The sequence below is a fragment of the Chinchilla lanigera genome, unplaced genomic scaffold (assembly GCF_000276665.1).
Source record: "Chinchilla lanigera isolate Chin_1 unplaced genomic scaffold, ChiLan1.0 scaffold00001, whole genome shotgun sequence".
Classification (NCBI taxonomy): Eukaryota; Metazoa; Chordata; class Mammalia; order Rodentia; family Chinchillidae; genus Chinchilla; species Chinchilla lanigera.
The window spans coordinates 19,399,075-19,417,314 of record NW_004955402.1 but is presented as its reverse complement, the minus strand read 5'-3'; the positions used below and the strand labels follow the sequence as shown (position 1 = coordinate 19,417,314).

Here is an 18,240-nt window from a genome sequence, read left to right as displayed (position 1 = left end):
CGAGGGTTTCACAGCGATGGCAAAGACTGTGAACCACAGAATAGCTGAGCTCCAGGGAACTGACACTGTCAGTTCCTCAATGCAAGTAATGAGCCCTCAGCTTAAAATTAATTTAAATGTACACACGCAAGTGCTTTGCTTGAAGGAAAAACTAAAAGCTGCAAATGAGCTGAAATGCACAGGCGGTGAGGTAGACCACATACAGTCCCACTCTCCGTATTTTAACCTCGGCAGTCTCCTTGCATGTATGAAAATACTTTTATGGCTAAGAGAAGCTGTATCCGGCTGCCTTACTCTGCAACAAAGAGAAAAGAAAGCTGCGGGCCCACCCTAAAGGCCAGGGCCTTGGGCAGCTGCTGTGATACCGTGTCACAGACACAGCAATCTCCTGAGAATTCTTAGAAGGCTAACCCCGCCCTGTAAACTCAGCACTCTGGGAGGCTGACGCAGGAGAATGGCAAGGCCAAGCCCAGTCTAGGCAACTTAGCAAGTTAGTGAGACCTTGACTCACAAAAAAGGGGGTGGGAGGCTGGGTAAAGTAGCTTAAGTTGAAGGCCCTGGGTTCAGTGCCCCATAAGACACACACACACATGTAGAATAAATAGCCAGGCGTGGTGGGGCACACCTGTAATCCTAGCACTCGGGAGGCTGAGGCAGGAGGATCACTGCAAGTTCTGTGAGCCTGGACTACGCAGTGAGTTCAAGGCCAGCCTGAACTACATAGTGAGACTCTGCGTCAAAAAAATAAATACATAAAAAAGAAAAAGAGGAATAAGAAGGAAGAGAAAGAAGAGGAAGAGGAGGAAGTGGACTACGCCTTTGTTATGGTTTAGCTCCTCCAAAGCCTCATATTCACGCGGGGCCTTGGGAAGGCGGCTGGGTCGTGGCAGCCCCACGCCCACAGGCCAGCGTGCTATCAGGAGGAGGGAGCTGGTTGAAAAAGGCGGGAGCTGTCCCAGATAGGTTCCTTCTGTCCACGGCTCCCACCTTCACCCTTTCTGCTTTGGGCTGCCCCTGCGCCTCCGCTGAGTCCTTCCCCCGTGCCACCTAGCAGGGGTGGAAAGCACACCTTCCCGCTCTCGGAGGGTGTTGGGCCTTGTGTCTCAGGGGCGGGAAAGTGACGGACACTCTTCCACTCACCCGCTGCCCTTGATCACTGATATATAGTTCGCTTCTCCCGCCCACGGCTTGAAGTCAATGCAGGTTTTTAGGCGATAACGTTCAAATGCATTGAGGATAACTCCTTTGGCATTGATGTCTAAAGTAAAAGAACAAAAATACATTTTTTTTAAAAGATCACCTCTGGCCAATTTGCCATAAATATAGGACATGCTCTACATTGCTTATCAGGACTCAGTCCCTTCGTGAATGTTTAGTATAGTTTTATAAAATGTACTATCCAGTACCAACTAAGTATTATAGACAAGTATTTGAAGACAGGCGTAGTGGCGCGTGCTTGTATCCCCAGCACTCTGACAGGCTGAGGCAGGCAGATTGCATGTTTGGGCCCCACTTGGGCAACATAGCAAGACCTTGTCTCAAAATTAAAAAGGGAGAAGGGCTGGGATGAAGCTTAGCATGAAAGCCTGGGGTTCGGTACTCCGTACTGCCAGGGGATGGAACGGGAAGTCATAGAACATGACTATGCTTCCAGTCCCTTCTTTTTCTTCATATTTCTCTGAAGCCCCTTAGCAACACATTACTAAATAATAAGGGCATTTCTTTTTTTTTTTTCTTTTTTGTCTTTTTGAGACAGGGTCTCGCTGTGCGGTTCAGGCTGGCCTTGAGCTCACTTTGTAGCCCAGGCTGGTCTCAAACTCACAACAATCCTCCTGCCTCAGCGTCCTGAGTGCTGGGATTACAGACGTGCGCCACCACATAGAAGGACATTTCTTCACCTCACAAAATATATATAGTGGGCCACAGGCAATCAAAATGAATAAGCACAGTCACATGTGTCATCTGAGAAGCTCCCGTATGTATCTAAAACCTCATAGCAGGGCTTTTAATCTGAGAATGCTTGGAGGGCCCCGAACACCAGGATGTGGCATGTGAAGAAAATACATCCATCTGTATCTACAAAGTATATTTTTTTAGGGAGAGCATTTGTGAGATTTGCAACCAAGCCCAGAACTAAAACAGAATTAAGAATCATTACTTTGGAGACAAAAGCAATGCTAACAGGCTGGGTGCAGATAGATCTCAAAGAAGGCAGAGGCAGAGGAAAACTATATTTTCCTATATTTTTAAAAGAAAAAAAGATTTGGGCGTGAGCCGGAAGAGGAGCAGGTGCACAGGGAGACACTGTACAGATGAGATCAGGGACCAAAGAAGGGGAGGATGGTGGTGGCTGCGGGGTGAGGTCCACGGGGCAGAGCAGGAATGCTTGGACTTTGGAGCCACACACATTTTTCCCTTATACCCATCTTACTTTTAACCCCAAAACCTTTGCCAATTTAATTAATCTTTATAGCTGTGGTGTTATCAACGCAGTGAGGGAATAAAATCAATGGCAATATTGTGAGGATAAGATAAGAAACTAAAGTGAAGCTCCAAATCAAATGTTCAGGTCTTCAAGCGCAAGGTCGTGAGTTCGATTCCTGGTACCAGAAAAAAACAAAAACAAAATAACAACAACAAAAAAAAATGTTCGGGTCTCTTCCCCCAGAAAGTACCCAGTGCCTGGGCATTTGCAGCCGATGGCACGGAATGCCTCCGTCCTGGCAGAACTGAATAGGAGAACTAGATTCCCCACATCTGCAGTCCCCAAATCCATGGATCATAAGAACCACCCAGAGTTCAACTGTTATGATACCACACAAATAATGTGTACATTCTGTGCACAGCCTAGGAAAGACACATAAACAGAAAGAAGGAAATTTAAAATCTTATCACTGAAGAATATTCAATCAGCCTTACCGAACTTTTCACTTATGAATACACACACACAGCTATATTAATAAAAATGAAGCCGCAGCCGTCACACTATTTTATAAACTGTTTTTGCTAAGTAATATATCATGAAAATCTTTCTCCATCACTAAGTGTTGTTTTCCCCATTGTAATGCCTGCCTTAACGGCTATAACGTACCTAGATAATGCTTTGTTGCCAAATATTCACATTGTTTCAAAAGTTCTAGGCTATAAATATCAAATTTGTATCAGTCCTTCAGACCTAACCCCTCCGTAAAATAGGACAGGATGGTACCACTCACCTCCGCACTGGATTACAACAGAATGCAAACAGGGCATGGTAATCTGAGCCTCTGATCAAAGCTCAGCAGAGAGAACTCCCATCTTGTGTTGGACTGTTGACAGAATCAACTAAGGCAGCACGTGAGAGTGCTGTTATCAGCAGAGGCCTCTGAGACGCTCATTTACCATGTGCCGGTATGGCCACAGGCCTTAATTAACTGCAGCACACATGCAGAAAAGCCCCACCTGCAAACACGTCCGGAGTCCCGAAGGATGAGGAACGTCCTTGGGAATCCTAGGATCTCTGCGAGAAGCGGTGCAGGATGGCTTCCCCGTTAGTTCCTTAGGGCTCCTGTACCCTCACTGCCTTGTTCATCCCCACCCCCTTTACCTCCAGCTTTTCCTCCCCGTCTTCTCTCCTTCCTTCCCTCAGTCTGGCACTCAGGCAAGGATTGTAATTGACGGGAACCGCAGCCTCCTCCAAGACAAAGCCTGCAGCCTAAGCTGAGGCACCACTGGAAGAATTTCAAGGCCACCTGACAGGAATCTGAGAGCTGCAGACCGTCCAGAAATCATTTCCAGAGAGCCCCTCACAAGTCTTCATTTCTGCTTCATGGAAAAGTGGCCTTCCTTGGTCATTTCTTTAGTCTGACTCATTAGAACATGGTACATGTTTCTGAAATGTGAGAATATACCTCACCCACTTTGTTTTTTGTGGGTTTTTTGTGGGTTTTTTTTTTTTGTCTTTTTTTGAGATAGGGTCTCACTCTGCAGTTCAGGCTGGCCTTGAGCTCACTTTATAGCCTGGGCTGGTCTCGAACTCGCAATGATCCTCCTGCCTCAGCCTCCCAAGTGCTGGGATTACAGACATGCACCACACGCCCGGCTAACTGACCTACTTTGAACACAGAAAATAAATTCGGTTCTACACTATTACACAGAGGTATTTTCTGAATAAGAAAAATTCAAAACTACATAATAGAAGAAAAAACTGATCTGCAGAACTTTGAAGTTTAATTCTATTATAAAGATTATATACAGAAAAACACAATAAGTGGGAAAAAGAACAAAAATGGAACTGTAAAAATGTGCTCATTTTGGATGGTAGGGTCTAGGCTGTTTTAAACCTGCTGTATTCCACTCCCACAAGTTTATCAATTTATTTTTAAATATTTATTAGCTGCCACAGACCAGGCTAACCCTCAGAATTGCAAGATGAAAAATAGTTCCTTTTTCACAAGGCCTTCAATAAGCTGTTTATAATATTGCTAAAAAAAAATAGGTAAATCTGTTCAGTGGTAGAGTGTTAGCCTAGCTATGACCAAGCTCTGAGTTCAGTCCTTAGGACTGAAATCAATCAATCAGTCAATCAATCCATAAAGTAAGAGAGACTGTTAATTAAACACAAAAACAGGTAAGTAAAGCCAGGATAGCTTTGCAAAAATAACTTCAGAGGTCCAGTCAAATGAAAGCTGACACCTTTCATAAAACAGAGGGTATGTTCTTTAAAAAGAGATATTTAAAAATGTAAAAACAAAAGTACTTTAGAATTTTAGTTAGTCCATGTTTGCAGGACCTCGTACCCATGGGAGCTGGCACACGTACGAGACACCTCTTCATTCTGTGCTTATCTCTCCTCTTCCTCTTCCCCCCCCCCCCCCCCGCTCCATCTCTGGATCCCCCTTCCCATTTGAGAGCGCTCCACCTGACTTCTGCTACCCATCTTCCAGTGTGTTCTTCACGACTCTTCCGGGTTTCTCACGTAAGAGAAACCATGTGATATTTGTGCTTGCGTGTCTGATTTATTTCACTTAACGTTACGGACTCAAGGTGCCTGCGGTGACCCAAGTGCATTCTTCTTTAGGGCAGAGTAGTACTTTAAAATGTTTTAAGCAAAAGACTAAGGCAAAAACAATTCTTTTAAATCTTTCAGATTCCCCTTGATTCCCAAAGTTAATAAACGCCTTTCTCTCCTCATATTCCCAGGGCTCCTCATACTGGTAGTTTCTCACTCCATTAATTACTCCTGCCCGGGACTGACTTCCCATACTCCCGGTTCCCTCTGTGCTTCTGGCCAGCCTCCCTTCTCAGTAACTCCAGTCAGATGCTACTTCCAGCGGTGGCTTCCCGACTCCCTTCCAGACTTCTCCACTCTTGTTTATACCCACCCCCAAAAGAGCTTCGGTCTGGAACTTCTTCATTCCTTTCCTGAATTTCTTCAACAGTCTTCTCTCACTTGTATACCTGGGATCAAACCTAGGGCCCTGCACATGTTAGCCAAGCACCCTACCCCTGAGCTACATTCCCAATCCTCCTTACTAGTCCTCTAACCAGATTCCTTGCCGTCTTTCTCCTTACTAATAACAAATTATCTACACGGCAATCAGAGAAATCATTACAAATTTTTAAACGCATTTATAACTCCCTTCCACAGTGAACCCCCTGGTGGCTCCACCTTACCATCAGTGTGCATAACAAGCCCGGGCTCCCAGTGGGCGTTGTACAAAGTACCCGCGCTGAATGCAGCTCACGGGTATTTACGGGAGTGCCTATCTATCTGCGGCACTGATTCTCAAAGAGCACCCATCTGAGACTTCCCCTGCGGTTCACTGTTTGTCCTTCGATGTGCCGATGTGCCGTAGCCAAGAAAAATCCTGAGAACTCCTGAATGTTTCCCTAAGATTGTCGCTTTGTTAGAAGCCTAACCGACTACCCAGAGTGGTTTTCTGTTTTAGCTGACTAAGACAGTGGCACCTCCCTCTGGTCCCCTGGGAAGTGAACGCAAGGTTATGACCTAAAGTACAATTAGTCAGGGCAAGCAGTCCGGGCTCCGAGTGTCTGTGGGTTAATTTCCTGTACTGAATGCAGTATGGATATACTCACTGGAGTGTCTACCTATCTGCAGTACTGATTTTCAGAGAGCGCCCTTCTCGGTCTGCTGGGGCTTCCTGCTTGTCCCTGAATGTGCCGTGCAGCTCTGTTCTTCCCAGTCTGGATCCCCCTTTCCCGCACAGGGTCATTAGCTCCCCGCTGCCCGTCTCCGTTCCAGGTAGGCGTTCCTCCCTCCTCCGTGCCTTTGCACGCTGTGGTCCCTGCGTCCACACCACCCTTCGCTTGCTAGCAGAGGCCACTCCACCCCATGCGCCCCTCACCCGGGCAGGGCCCTTGCTGGCCAGCAGAACGAGCGGCAGGCACAGGCAAAGAAACAAACTCACCTCTTGATAAGCAGAACGCAAACCTGATATGAGCCCCACTGAGCCCATCCCAGGCATCTCCAGACATTCGGCTCACACAGCCTTCCTGGCCCAGGCCCTGCTGCCTGGTGTCACGGGAGCCCAGGGCAGACGTCTTATGTCGGGGTTGAGTGACCCTCCCTCCAGCACACTCTCCTAGTTCTGTGAGTGTACTACTAATCATGAGGTCTGTTCCATTCCATTAAAATTAAATTCTGGCTTGTCCAAATTTCCACTAAAATGCTTATTCGTTAAGGAAACATCTTTTTTTTCCCCCCTAAACAAACTTTCCTCAACTAGCAGTTTCCAAACTGATGCTGGTCAGTACATCGCAGTCCCCGATCCATGATAAAATGAGGAGGATATTTAGAGTTTTTCATCACAATTAAATTTCCTTCATACAAAAATCTGTACTTAATTTGGGATTAGACTCTTCATGATTTTTAGAAATTTAATACGAATAATATTGCTTTCACGAAAAATGATCAAATATGGAAGTTTCTTCTTAAATTCCTGATCGGCAAAATAAAGTGCTGGTAAACAGTTCCAGTCTCAAAAAACTTGCTTGGTTATTTCATGATTTTACTCATTTGTGAAATCTGGACGTATGGGAAACTGCTGCTTTAAAGTAACGAGTAGCTAGTTCCCTATTCTTTATGCACTTAGCATCCAGTACAAAATAGTCTCTGGGTAAATGTTCATTAAATAGATCCTTATATTGGTCGAAACACAACAAGCCTCTGGCAGAGTCATTTAGGGTATTTTTGTTCTTCATTTTACCTCTTTTCTAAAAATAAATATACATAGCCACACAAAGGAACAAGAAAACAAAACCTTAACTATCACACAAGCCTACCGTGTGAACAATATGTCACCATATTCTGCGAGGAATATACATTAGTGATGATACTCCCGGTGCATACTAACCCAAGCTGTCTTCTAGAACATATGGAATGGTATGAGGCCATCTATATCTTTCTCCAATGATGGAATTTCTACCTTGTGCCTGTCAAAAGTAAATATGAAAGGGCTACTTAAATGAATTAAGCAAAAACAATCAATAGTTCATCTGGAAATAAATGAAGCTTAGAGCAATCCCAGCCAGCCCAAATGGATTTTGTGTATCTCTACTTTTATCATAATATGATAGTTTCTAGGGAGAAATGACTAATTTTTATCAGTAATTTTATTGACAAAGTTAAAGAAGAAATAATGCCAAAAAATTACTGTTAGAAAATTACTTACAAATGTTGGTAGATTTTCTTTTCTAGAGATTAAAAACATACAAGAAAGAAGCAGCAGCAAAACCTCAAAAGTCTGCATCCCACAATATCAAAAAAAGTCACACATGAGCTAGGCCAAAGTTTTTCAGATATTTAGAGCAATTTTAAATTTTAAAATAGAAAATTAAGAATGTTTCATTAATGTCTCCATCCAGTTAATACATTGAATGTTATTTTGGGAAATAAGTTTCCCTTAGTAATAAATGTACCAAGGTTCATCTTTATGTTGCTTGTATCTGGAGGGGGAAAAAACAGTACGAGAAAGAAAACAAAGTTAAAGAAGATGAATTTAAGTGTTGTGGAGGAAATTTTGTAAAAAAGGAGACGTGGACAAGTAGTCAATGAGTAAGGAGCGAGAACAGATGATTTCAAAGAGGAGAAGGAGCCAAGAATTAAACCGCGCAAGACCTTGACAGCACAACTTAACGCTCTAGGAAGCTGTTAAAGAATTTCAAGCCGGGCATGAAATGGTGTCATTTCCTCTGTAAAAAATGACTGCTGTGGGGGATGGACATGGGTACACCGTAGAAGTGGGAGGACAGCCCAGGGGTGGTGGTGCACTCCTGTGATCCCAGCAATCAGGAGGCTGAGGCAGGAGGATTGCTACAAGTTCAAGGCCAGCCTGGGGTACATAGTGAGTTCAAGGCCAGCCTGAACTGCACAGTGAAGTCCAAGCAAACAAATCAACCAACAAAAACAGTAGGAAAGCAATATGTGAAATAAGAAGACAAGTTAGAAGGCTATTAGAAAAATCCAGCAAGAAATTCCGGGCTTAAAGCAGGCTGATGGAGAAGAGTGGGCACCTTGGGGTGGATGCTGGAGGTGGGGACGTGGAACCGCGGGGGGGGGAGAAAGGGAAGCAAGGAAGGAGATCCTGAGGTCTGCATTTAGTCAGTGGAGTCAGCAGAGGGGCTGATGGTGACTACAGAGAGGGAGGCTAGAGAGGAAGGTCTGGGGAGGGTGGAGGGCAGCTCAGATCTGACACCGCTGTGGATGTCGAAATGGAGCTGGAGAAGCGTGTGGTATTGGGAGGGACCAGCCTGGAGCACTGGGGAAGAGCAGGACTGGAGCTCCACATTTGAAGTCATGGGCACAGAGATGACTTTTGAAAGCCTGGCACAGGGGCGAGGATGCAGATGAAAGGAAGAGCAGGCCCAGGACTAAGCAAGCTTTAGGCCCTGTTTCCTATGGGGAGGGGCTTGAGGGGCGACAGAGGGAGGAGGAAGCGACTCTGGAGAGTGTCAGTTTCCCAGAATGAAGGTCTGCTGGGTAATCTCCAAGTCAAAGGGTTACACACTGCAGATTATGGAGGAACTTATCAAAGTGTCTTCTCTTACTTTTTATAGATTCCCCAGTACAGTAGCATTTTATAATCATGCTCTTAGGCAAGCATCCCATTTCTCTCATCATCACCAAAGGGATAGTAAGGTTTTAAAGGGTTTTGACTCTGGAGGACAGTAAATAAATAATAAATAAACCAAGCATAGTGATGCTCGCCTGTAATCCCAGCACTCGGGAGGCCGAGGCAGGAGGATTATTGCAAATTTGGGACCAACCTGGGATAAAAAGTGAGCCCAGGGCCAACCTGAACTGTGTAGCAAGACCCTGTCTCACATAGACAATAAATAAATAAATAAATAAATAAATAAATAAATAAATAAATAAAATAAAATCCCCTAAGTCAACATGTAAATCCACAGATATGTTCATCTATGTGTCATGACAGATAAAAATTAGCATTCTTTATTAACTGGTGTGGAAGACCCTTCTTGGCAAAGCTATCTTTAGTTGAGTCACAAAATCTGTTTTTTTAGGACAAAAAGTCTGATTCACTGAAGATGTTTTAAAGGTCGGCTGAAGTTTGATTCAACTAGATTGACTCAGAGTTGTATTTTTAAATGAAAATGTTTCATTTTGCTACAATAATGAAAATCAATCTGATCAATAAGATCAAGACACATGTCATGGGTAATGATGGCTTTAATCACACAGAAATCTGAGTAATGAAAGATGCAGACAGTATTATATGCGTCTCTTGGAGGACAATGTATGCAGTGAACAAATTAACCACCGTGACTCTATGCCCATAGTGATGGCCACGCTTAACAGGATCAAGACAGGAGTAACAGGGTGTCATTGCTTATTTAAAAGATGACTTTGCTATCAGAGGTTGGGACAGGCACAAGGTAGAAAAGGCAGTGGGACAATTGAAATAGACAAATTAGAAATCTATGAGAAAAATCCAGCAAGAAATCATAGGGCTTGAGTTAGGATGTCCAGTCATTCTCAGCTACTCTGTATTTAGCTTTCAGCGAGTGATAGGAGATTCTTCCTTGTACTGCTGTAACTCACCCCGTCAAGTCTGATGTCTCCCTGAAAAAGATCCAGTCCCAGATCTAAGAGCAGTGTGAAAACAAAAATTCACGTCAGTACATCGGATTCAAATTCTCCACATAACAGGTGATGTTAACAAAAAAATCCACAAACCTTCATTGATATCGAATATATCCTGATCAACTCCACCATCTATATCTTTGACTAAAATGACAAAGAAAAAACACAGTAAACATTACATTTAGGAAAGGAGAAAATTCTGATCGACAGTATAATCATAGGTAAAGGAGTTTCTTTTGCTTGTCTAGATTCTGATTCAGGATAGTTGATTGATTAATTGATTGAGAACCTCCCATGGACCATGCTAAGGATTAAAGAAAGGGCTCTTGCATGTGAACTCTGTCCTCTCCAAGTACTTGAATGTTACATGACTTTAGAAATATGAAACTGGTCACTTTGTGTATTATTAAACTTAACTTGGAAGGCCAGATTATATTACTTGATTAAATAGGAAACAAATGTTAAAAATTAGCCAAGCCAGCCCCAACTACGTACATGTGTAAGTCCCTTGCTAATAATGTACCTTGGAACTCTTGAGCATAATTCTTAAGCTAAAGTAGAATTGCTCTTTTAAATTGCAAAAGAGGATACATAACATGGCCAAATCCCTAAGTGTGTAGCTGAACAGCAGCAGACTGTGTTATCAGGCTCATCTGACTTCACACAAAGTAGGCAAAACAATAATAGCAAGCAAGCCTTTACGGAATGTCTACGTGCCTGCCATTGTATCTGGCCTCTTTTTCTGCTGAGCATGTAGCCCCTAGAACATGGACAATAAAATGTCCTCTGATCAGTCGAAAGAAATAGCGTTAATCTGGTGTTTTTTTGGTTTGTTTGTTTTTTCCTGGTACCGGGAATCAAACTCACCACCTTGCACTTGCCAGGCAGGCGCTGTGCCGCTGAGCTAAATCCCCAGCCCCAAGAAACAGCGTTAGACCAAACTTAAATGCAGTGTTTATATGTTAGTGCTGCATAGGCAACTATGTGTTCTGCTTAGAGCTCAATGTACTCGAAGTCCTTCTGTGGTTCCCTTAACCACAGGACCTTCTTTTCCTGCTAATCTAGAGCAAAATTCATAACAGACTCACCAAAATTTTCTGGAGTTGGCTGGAAAACAAACATATAAAAAAGATATTATTATGATGCCCACAATAGAATTGCCTTCTTGGTTCCAATCTATAACTACACCTTGTGGTCATTTGTTCATTACTATTCCGTATTAATTTCTGGTATATATCCTAAGATGATGTTTTCACGTCATCTTCTTGTGTCATATGGAAACTAAAACTGCCTGTTAAATAAAGTTCAAGATAAAAGAAACGAAGACCCAGGATATAGCTCAGTAGCACGGCACCTGCCTGGCAAGTGCAAGGTCCTGAGTTCAATTCCCAACACCAAGAAAAATAAATAAATAAATAAAATAAACAAGAAACCAACTTCAAACATTGAAAAGAATGTAGAGCACCACAGGGAATGTGATCCTTATGCACTGCAAACATGTACTAATAAAAAAATAAACAGAAAAGAAGGAGGAACAGAAGACTCTAACCCTCAAATTAGTGTTTAAACATGATCTTCTACAGACTTACAGAACAATGTGAGAAAAACCTAAAAATGGATTCCCAATGTTGAAATATTATTGTAATTTGTAAAATTCCTTTTAAATGAGATTGTATTCAAGACCTCTGAATTCTGTTTTATTTTCATGACTCTCTCAATGTTCTGCCTTCAGAGACAATACAAAATATCTAAGGAAAAAAATAATGGGTATATTATATACTTGAAAAAGTCTTATTTTCTGACAATAGATTGTCTACAAGTGACCAATGAAATTAAGACTAAATGCCTGGTGGAACAGAACTGAGTCAAACTGGGAAGTTTCTTAGTCAGTGTAACCTAGTAAAAAAAGTTGATAGAACTGGTAGGCAGTAGGGGTGGGTTTTATAATACTGGCATCACCAACTAACAGTAATTTAGTTCACCTTCCTGGTACTTAGACTATGTAAAATACAATCAATACCTACTTTCCAGGAGTGTCATGAGGGTTATATGATATACAGTAAAAGCACATTGTAAAATGTAATAGTAACACCAGTGCAAAGTACAATTATATTCAAATACAGCCTATAGAATCATTCGAAGCATTTCACAAGATGTGAGATTGAACTAGTTAGGTGGTTAGCACTATTTTCCACATTAGCAAGGGCCTTGGTTGTCCCACACTACAACTACACACAAGCACACACTCACAGAAGAATGTCATGTGGTTACCCAGTATCTGTTCTCTTTTTTTTGAGACAGTCTCACCATGCAGTTCAGGCTGGCCTTGAGCTCACTTTGTAGCCCGGGCTGGCCTCGAACTCACAACAATCCTCCTGCCTCAGCCTCCTGAGTGCTGGGATTACAGGCAGGGCATTTGTTCTTAATTACAGTTTTACATACATTAAAAGGTATCTCTTATTTGCAGCGCCGTCACTTTTATTCATAGATTATCAGTTCAATATAATAACTGTTATCTTAAAACTAAAGGTTTTCATCCCCAGCCACTACAAACTTCATTTAAAACCCTGCATTGCTTTGTGCTACAGCTATCTATCACTGTAGAAAGATTTCCTGTAGTCTAAATTGACAAAGACACAAGAGAGAAATCTCCTGCTATACGACTTTATAAGTATTGACTCTGCCTTTGATATTTATCAGACTTTTCATTCACATCCCAAGTTACCCTGGCAGCAATCTGTATTTCATTTGGCACTAAAAATAGAATGCTTTTCAAAATTCTCATTTTCTATTTTATCAAAAGAAAACTTGTTACACCACAATGAACTGGAAAGAAAAACAACTTTACGTCAATATCTCTTATTCCTTCCCTGGTGGGGTTGCTTCTTCCCCTCCTAATCCTGCCAGTGAACCCTACCATTAAAAAAGGAAACACTTGAGATTAACATTTTGAAATACATTTTTTAAAAAATAAACAAACAACTGTTCATTACTGACTGATGTCAAGTGCTCCCAATATTTCTAATTGTTTTCTATACCTAAGTTCCTTACCAAGCCAGAAACCACAAGAAGGGCACCAAAGAAGAGAGACCAAGGCAGAGACCATGAATCCATGTCGTAGCGTCCAGCCGAAAGTTGTAAACTATGACATTCAGGGCAGAGTTGGCTTTTTAAAAGGCAAACCTCATAACTTACAGCCTTTGATCTCAGTGATCCATTTTGCAGGTCAGCTGTCTGCTGTAGCAACCTCCAATCAAGGAGTGAAAGTCCAGTCCTCCTCGCACACCTCTCTGCTGTTTGTTTGTTTGTTTATTTTTTCCCTGTGCCAACGTCCAATAGCTAAGCACTGGGTAAGACCTGTTAATGAAATGTGTTCCTGATGCATGTCTTCAAGTCCCCACGATGACAAAATACCATTTGAGGAAAAAGAAAAACTATCAAACTAATTTTTAATCTTAATCTTTCAAACAATAAAAATTTATGAAGCTCCTCCTAGCCAGATAGCCCTGTGCTGCGTTCACAAATGCAATTATGCCCATTGCTTTTTATCATTCATTCAGTTCATAAAAATTTAGTAAGTGCCTACAATTTATTGCATTATAAAATTTATTAATGTGCGTAGAAATGGGTATATATGATGTTCAGATATAAAGTAGCAAAATAATGACATATCACACTTCTGAAAATTTTCATCAAGTAATATAAATGGGAGTTAGGATAAAATAGGTAGGAGTGGTCACTGGTTTTCTAACAAAATAATATCTCCAATGCGTCTCTTCATTTTTTGTCACTTTTTCCTTTTTTTTTGGTGGGGGGGTGTTAACTTCTCTGTAGAAACAATATACCAACAGTCCACAAGGCTTCACCTACCTAACATACAGAATAATAACTTTGGGGCTGGGGATATAGCTCAGTGGCATAAGTGCCTGCCTGGCAAGCGCAAGGTCATGAGTTCAATCCCCAGTACCGTAAAAAAACAAAACAAACAAACAAACAAAACCAGAATAGTAACTTTGAAATGCTGTTTTTCCCCCACAGTTTTTCCTTCCCCTGTCTAACTTGGTCTTCACCCTATTCTGTGCTAATGGAAAGGACATGAAAAGACATGTAGCACAAAGGACTTGGGAGGGTGCTTCCTGAACACAACACTCAAGTCATCCCTGCCCTCTGAGGGTAGGACAAAGGCTACAAGGGAAAGTCTGCAGTGGTAGGCATGGATCAGCCCTGACTTTCCCCTGACAGTTGTAGAATTCAAAACCAAATGGAAGCTGGGCGTGGTGACACACCACTGTAATCCCAGCACTGGGGAGGCTGAGGCAGGAGAATCGTTGTGAGTTTGAGACCAGCCTGGGCTACAAAGCGAGCTCAAGGCCAGCCTGAACTGCATAGCGAGACCCTCTCTCAAAAAGACAAACAAAAAACAAAAAAACAAACGGGACTATTTCCTGGCTACAAGGAAGAAGCATTACCTTACAAAAGATAGCCTGTCCTAGTTGGAGGAGAACAGTTTCTAGGAGGCCAAATTGCCACAGCTGTATAAGAGAGAATCAACAGGCCTGAAAGGAATAAAGATGTCTCCATAGCAAACTTCACAGAGTGACAACCTAGGACTAGCCCGTCACTACCAGCTGTCACCATGTAGCTGGTGATGATCATAAAGATGAAGGGATAACGATCTATGGTGAAAAGCAGCCTGCCATAACCACCCCAAACCCTACAACCTCCAAAGAATACCAGCGTCTCGGAAAAAGCACATGGAAGTAGAATCAAAAATATTTTCTTTGACACATCCATGAGAGACCTCGGCTTATCCTATGGAATCTGTCTCCCTGAACGCCAGTGCTGGAGTGGGCATATCCTGTCCCCACATGCATGGGAGCCTGTATTGTACTGAACTGGAGCTGTGGTTTATCTTTGCTGGGCAACCTGTAGAAAATGTACGGGGAATTATTTTCCTCTTCGGATTCTTAGAGATTAATCTCAGTCAATACATATCATCTGAAATGAACATGAGTAAATTTTGTTGCAACTAGCCTGAGGAATAGTTTCAGAGAATACCTGTGATGATAGGTGATATTGGGGATCAGATGGGGCGCTCCAAATGACCTAGGACTGGGGCCGGGGATCTAGCTCAGTGGCACTAGCGCCTGCTGGCAAGTACAAGGTCCTGAGTTTGATTCCTGGTACCAAAAACAAACAAACAAATGACTTAGGACTACAAGTTTAGTGAAAAGTCAAAATGATTTACCCTGAATTGACTGTGATTAAATTTCTACCATCTATATGGATGGGGACCTAAAATAATAATTGCTGTTATAAAGAAGTACAGATACTCATACAGATCTATTTTTGTGACCTTAGATTTGAAGCTGAAAGACCTGCCTATATTGCATATGTTGGGCCAGGCAGATTTTTTTGGATGGTAGGGGAAATAAAAGCAGGAAAATAGGAAGCAACAGTTCCTGGGATGTTGGAGTCTACTTTAAATTCTATAGCACATGGATAAAGCCTCACTAGGAATCACATGGAAAGTTCAATTCTAAAAAATGTGTTTTGCCTACAATGAAAGGATGTCTTTGCATTTCATTATTTTCTGGAATTGGCACAGAAACACTTCTGCAGAAGCTGCCCCTGATCGGTCTAACATGCCTCTGGCATCCATCACGTGTATCTGGCCGTCAGGAAGCCTCTTACACTTCATCACGGCATTTGGCATTTGATCCCTCTGCTTGTGGGTGACTCTGTGCTCTGCATTTCTCCCCAGGCAATACCATCAACAGAAAAGCCCTTGCCCAAGCTACTAGGAGTGTACACGTGTGGAAGTGCCCTGGAACCATCAGGAAAGCCTGTCTCAGGAATGTGATTCTCGAATCCTCATGGGATATGAGATTACATTCTAGACCTGAGGATAGCAGACCATGGATATAAACACTTTCTAACAGAAGTAGTACAGAGATTACAGCAAAAGATACAGGGACTTTAGGTTGTTATTCTCACAGTGCCCACTTTTTACCTGATTCTCCCTCCAAAAAAAGAAATAAATAAATAAAAGTTGTCATGAGTTTCCCACTACCAGCTCTGCATGAAATCTTATACACACCTCCACCGCACATTGAAAATGTACATATATTTGAACTTAATTGAAACTAAATGGATCTAGGAAGAGGAAATGAATGAATGTGGACAAGCATAGTCGCTCAGGGGCTGCTGCAAGAACACAGGTGCCTGACCAGCTGGAGGATAAAAGAGCTCATGGGACCCCTGCCCAAGTCATCTGCATTCCTGGTAGTGAGCAGAATAAATCGTATTTTTTACATGGACATTTCAAGGCCCTTCCCCAAATTACTATCTTGCATCCCGCTTTTCAAAACAGGGCTATATTACTGTATTCGTTTTGTACAAAAACTGACTCAGTAGGCTACATATACAGACAGAGAATTAAGGATCTGGCTCACATGACTGTGGAAGTTGGCAAGTCCAAAATCTTCAATCCCCCGCCAGCAGGCGGGGGCCCCGGCCAGGAGCTGAAGTTGCACCTAGAGCCCTGAGGCAGCTGAAATTCTTCTTCCTCTGGGGTCCTCCATCTTTTTTCTCTTCACGCTTTCAACTGATTGGGTGAGGCCCAGCCACGTTACAGAGATGATCCATTTCATTCAAAGTCTGCTGAATTAAACATAAATCTCAGCTTTTAAAAAGCACTTCTGTGATAAACTGGAGTGTGACAAATATCTGGGTATAATAACTTATTCAAGATGATATATAAAATGAACTGTCATAGGGACTTGTCTTTCATTCCTCTCTTATTTTCCAAACTCTTCCACATGATGTAATGAAGGGGTAGCTACTGGTCACACTACACGTCATTGTTGTCGTCCCCTGAAACAACTGACTTACCTGCCAGCCACAGCCCACGCTGAAGGTAAACAAGTTACCTCCTGTAGTCGAGATAACCACAGATGTACTCACTCCCTTGCTGCTTATAGATATCCGAGGGCCAGGAGTAACTCTTCAGATTCCAAGAACGCAGCTGATGCAGGCAGCGAGGAAAAGTTCTGCCCCTGGGCAGGATTACCACACTACAATTTCCTGGGCTAATTTTGCACAGGGAGCTTTTCTGCTGGGATCTGTCCCACAAAAGAATAGTGGAGGAAAAAAAATCACTGTAGTATGATTAGGTAAACAGCTTCCTCCCACTGCTACAAAAGATCACCGGGCGGCTCATAAAGTTCGGCAAGTGTCATCCAGCTCGGCTGGCCCCCGCTCTTACGCGTTTACTCCAAGCTGGAGCAGGTCCAGAGGAAGCATCAGTTGACACGGTGATGGAAATAGTGACATTGAAGGCTGCTCATAAGTTCATAGCTGTCTACAGGACAATTAAAGAGGGTTTGACTGTCTCAAACTCCATCTCTGGTTACCATCGCTGTAGTTGAGGCCTGCAAACACTTGGAAGAAGGGATTCGTCACTCCTTGTTTTGATTGCACTTTTGTACGGCAATCATTACCTAGGACTGTACTTGTTTATTCATGCATCTGCCTCTCTCTAGTAACTAGGAACTCAACTCATTGAAACCTGGAATTCCATTTGGCGGCATGTGATAAGTGTTTGGCAAATATTTGTTGAAAGAAATGAGCATGAACTTTTGAAAAACAGTGTCCACCTGTGAATTGTCTTTGTAGCCTCCTTTGTCCGTGCCACACATGTCAAGTTCAACAGCCAATCAGACCCCATATTGTTGTCTTGCATATTTTTGTCCAGAAAGAACTAGTGTGTCCCACTGGGAAGTAACACAAGGCTTTGTTGTAATGTATTGCCATGGGCTTCCTGTATACGCATCACTGCTTGAGGGTTTCTTTGGGCTGAATCAAACTTAAGTCCAAAATCAACAAAGAGTGCTTCCTGGGGGTGGGACTGAGCATGCCCAACAGTAATGTGGTCTAAAAAGTTACTCGTGGGGCCTACAGTTTCCAGTCCAGTATACAAGAAGGCAGCATTCTGTTTTAATAAGTCAAAAGCTGAACAAACCAAAAACTCACCAACTCTTCTTAGATCCATAAGGGAAGTGCATTATAGAACAAGCTCTCGCTTCCAACACTGGAGAGGCCCACAGGTGAACAGTCATAAGACAGCAGAAAGC

At 42.6% G+C, this 18,240-nt stretch overlaps 1 protein-coding gene across 1 annotated transcript in view; it reads right to left on the bottom strand.

Annotated features, from left to right (window-relative positions):
- Window positions 1-13,289, bottom strand: part of Mep1b (meprin A, beta) — a 28,699-nt gene extending 15,410 nt beyond the window's left edge. The window contains exons 1-6 of the mRNA XM_005372753.2: window positions 13,157-13,289; window positions 11,194-11,212; window positions 10,199-10,249; window positions 10,064-10,107; window positions 7,356-7,434; window positions 1,141-1,258 (exon numbers count right to left, since the gene is read on the bottom strand). Of these exons, the coding sequence (XP_005372810.1) occupies window positions 1,141-1,258; window positions 7,356-7,434; window positions 10,064-10,107; window positions 10,199-10,249; window positions 11,194-11,212; window positions 13,157-13,219 (374 nt within the window). The 5' untranslated portion in view covers window positions 13,220-13,289. The remainder of the gene's footprint in view (window positions 1-1,140; window positions 1,259-7,355; window positions 7,435-10,063; window positions 10,108-10,198; window positions 10,250-11,193; window positions 11,213-13,156) is intronic.
- Window positions 13,290-18,240: the final 4,951 nt, after the last annotated feature.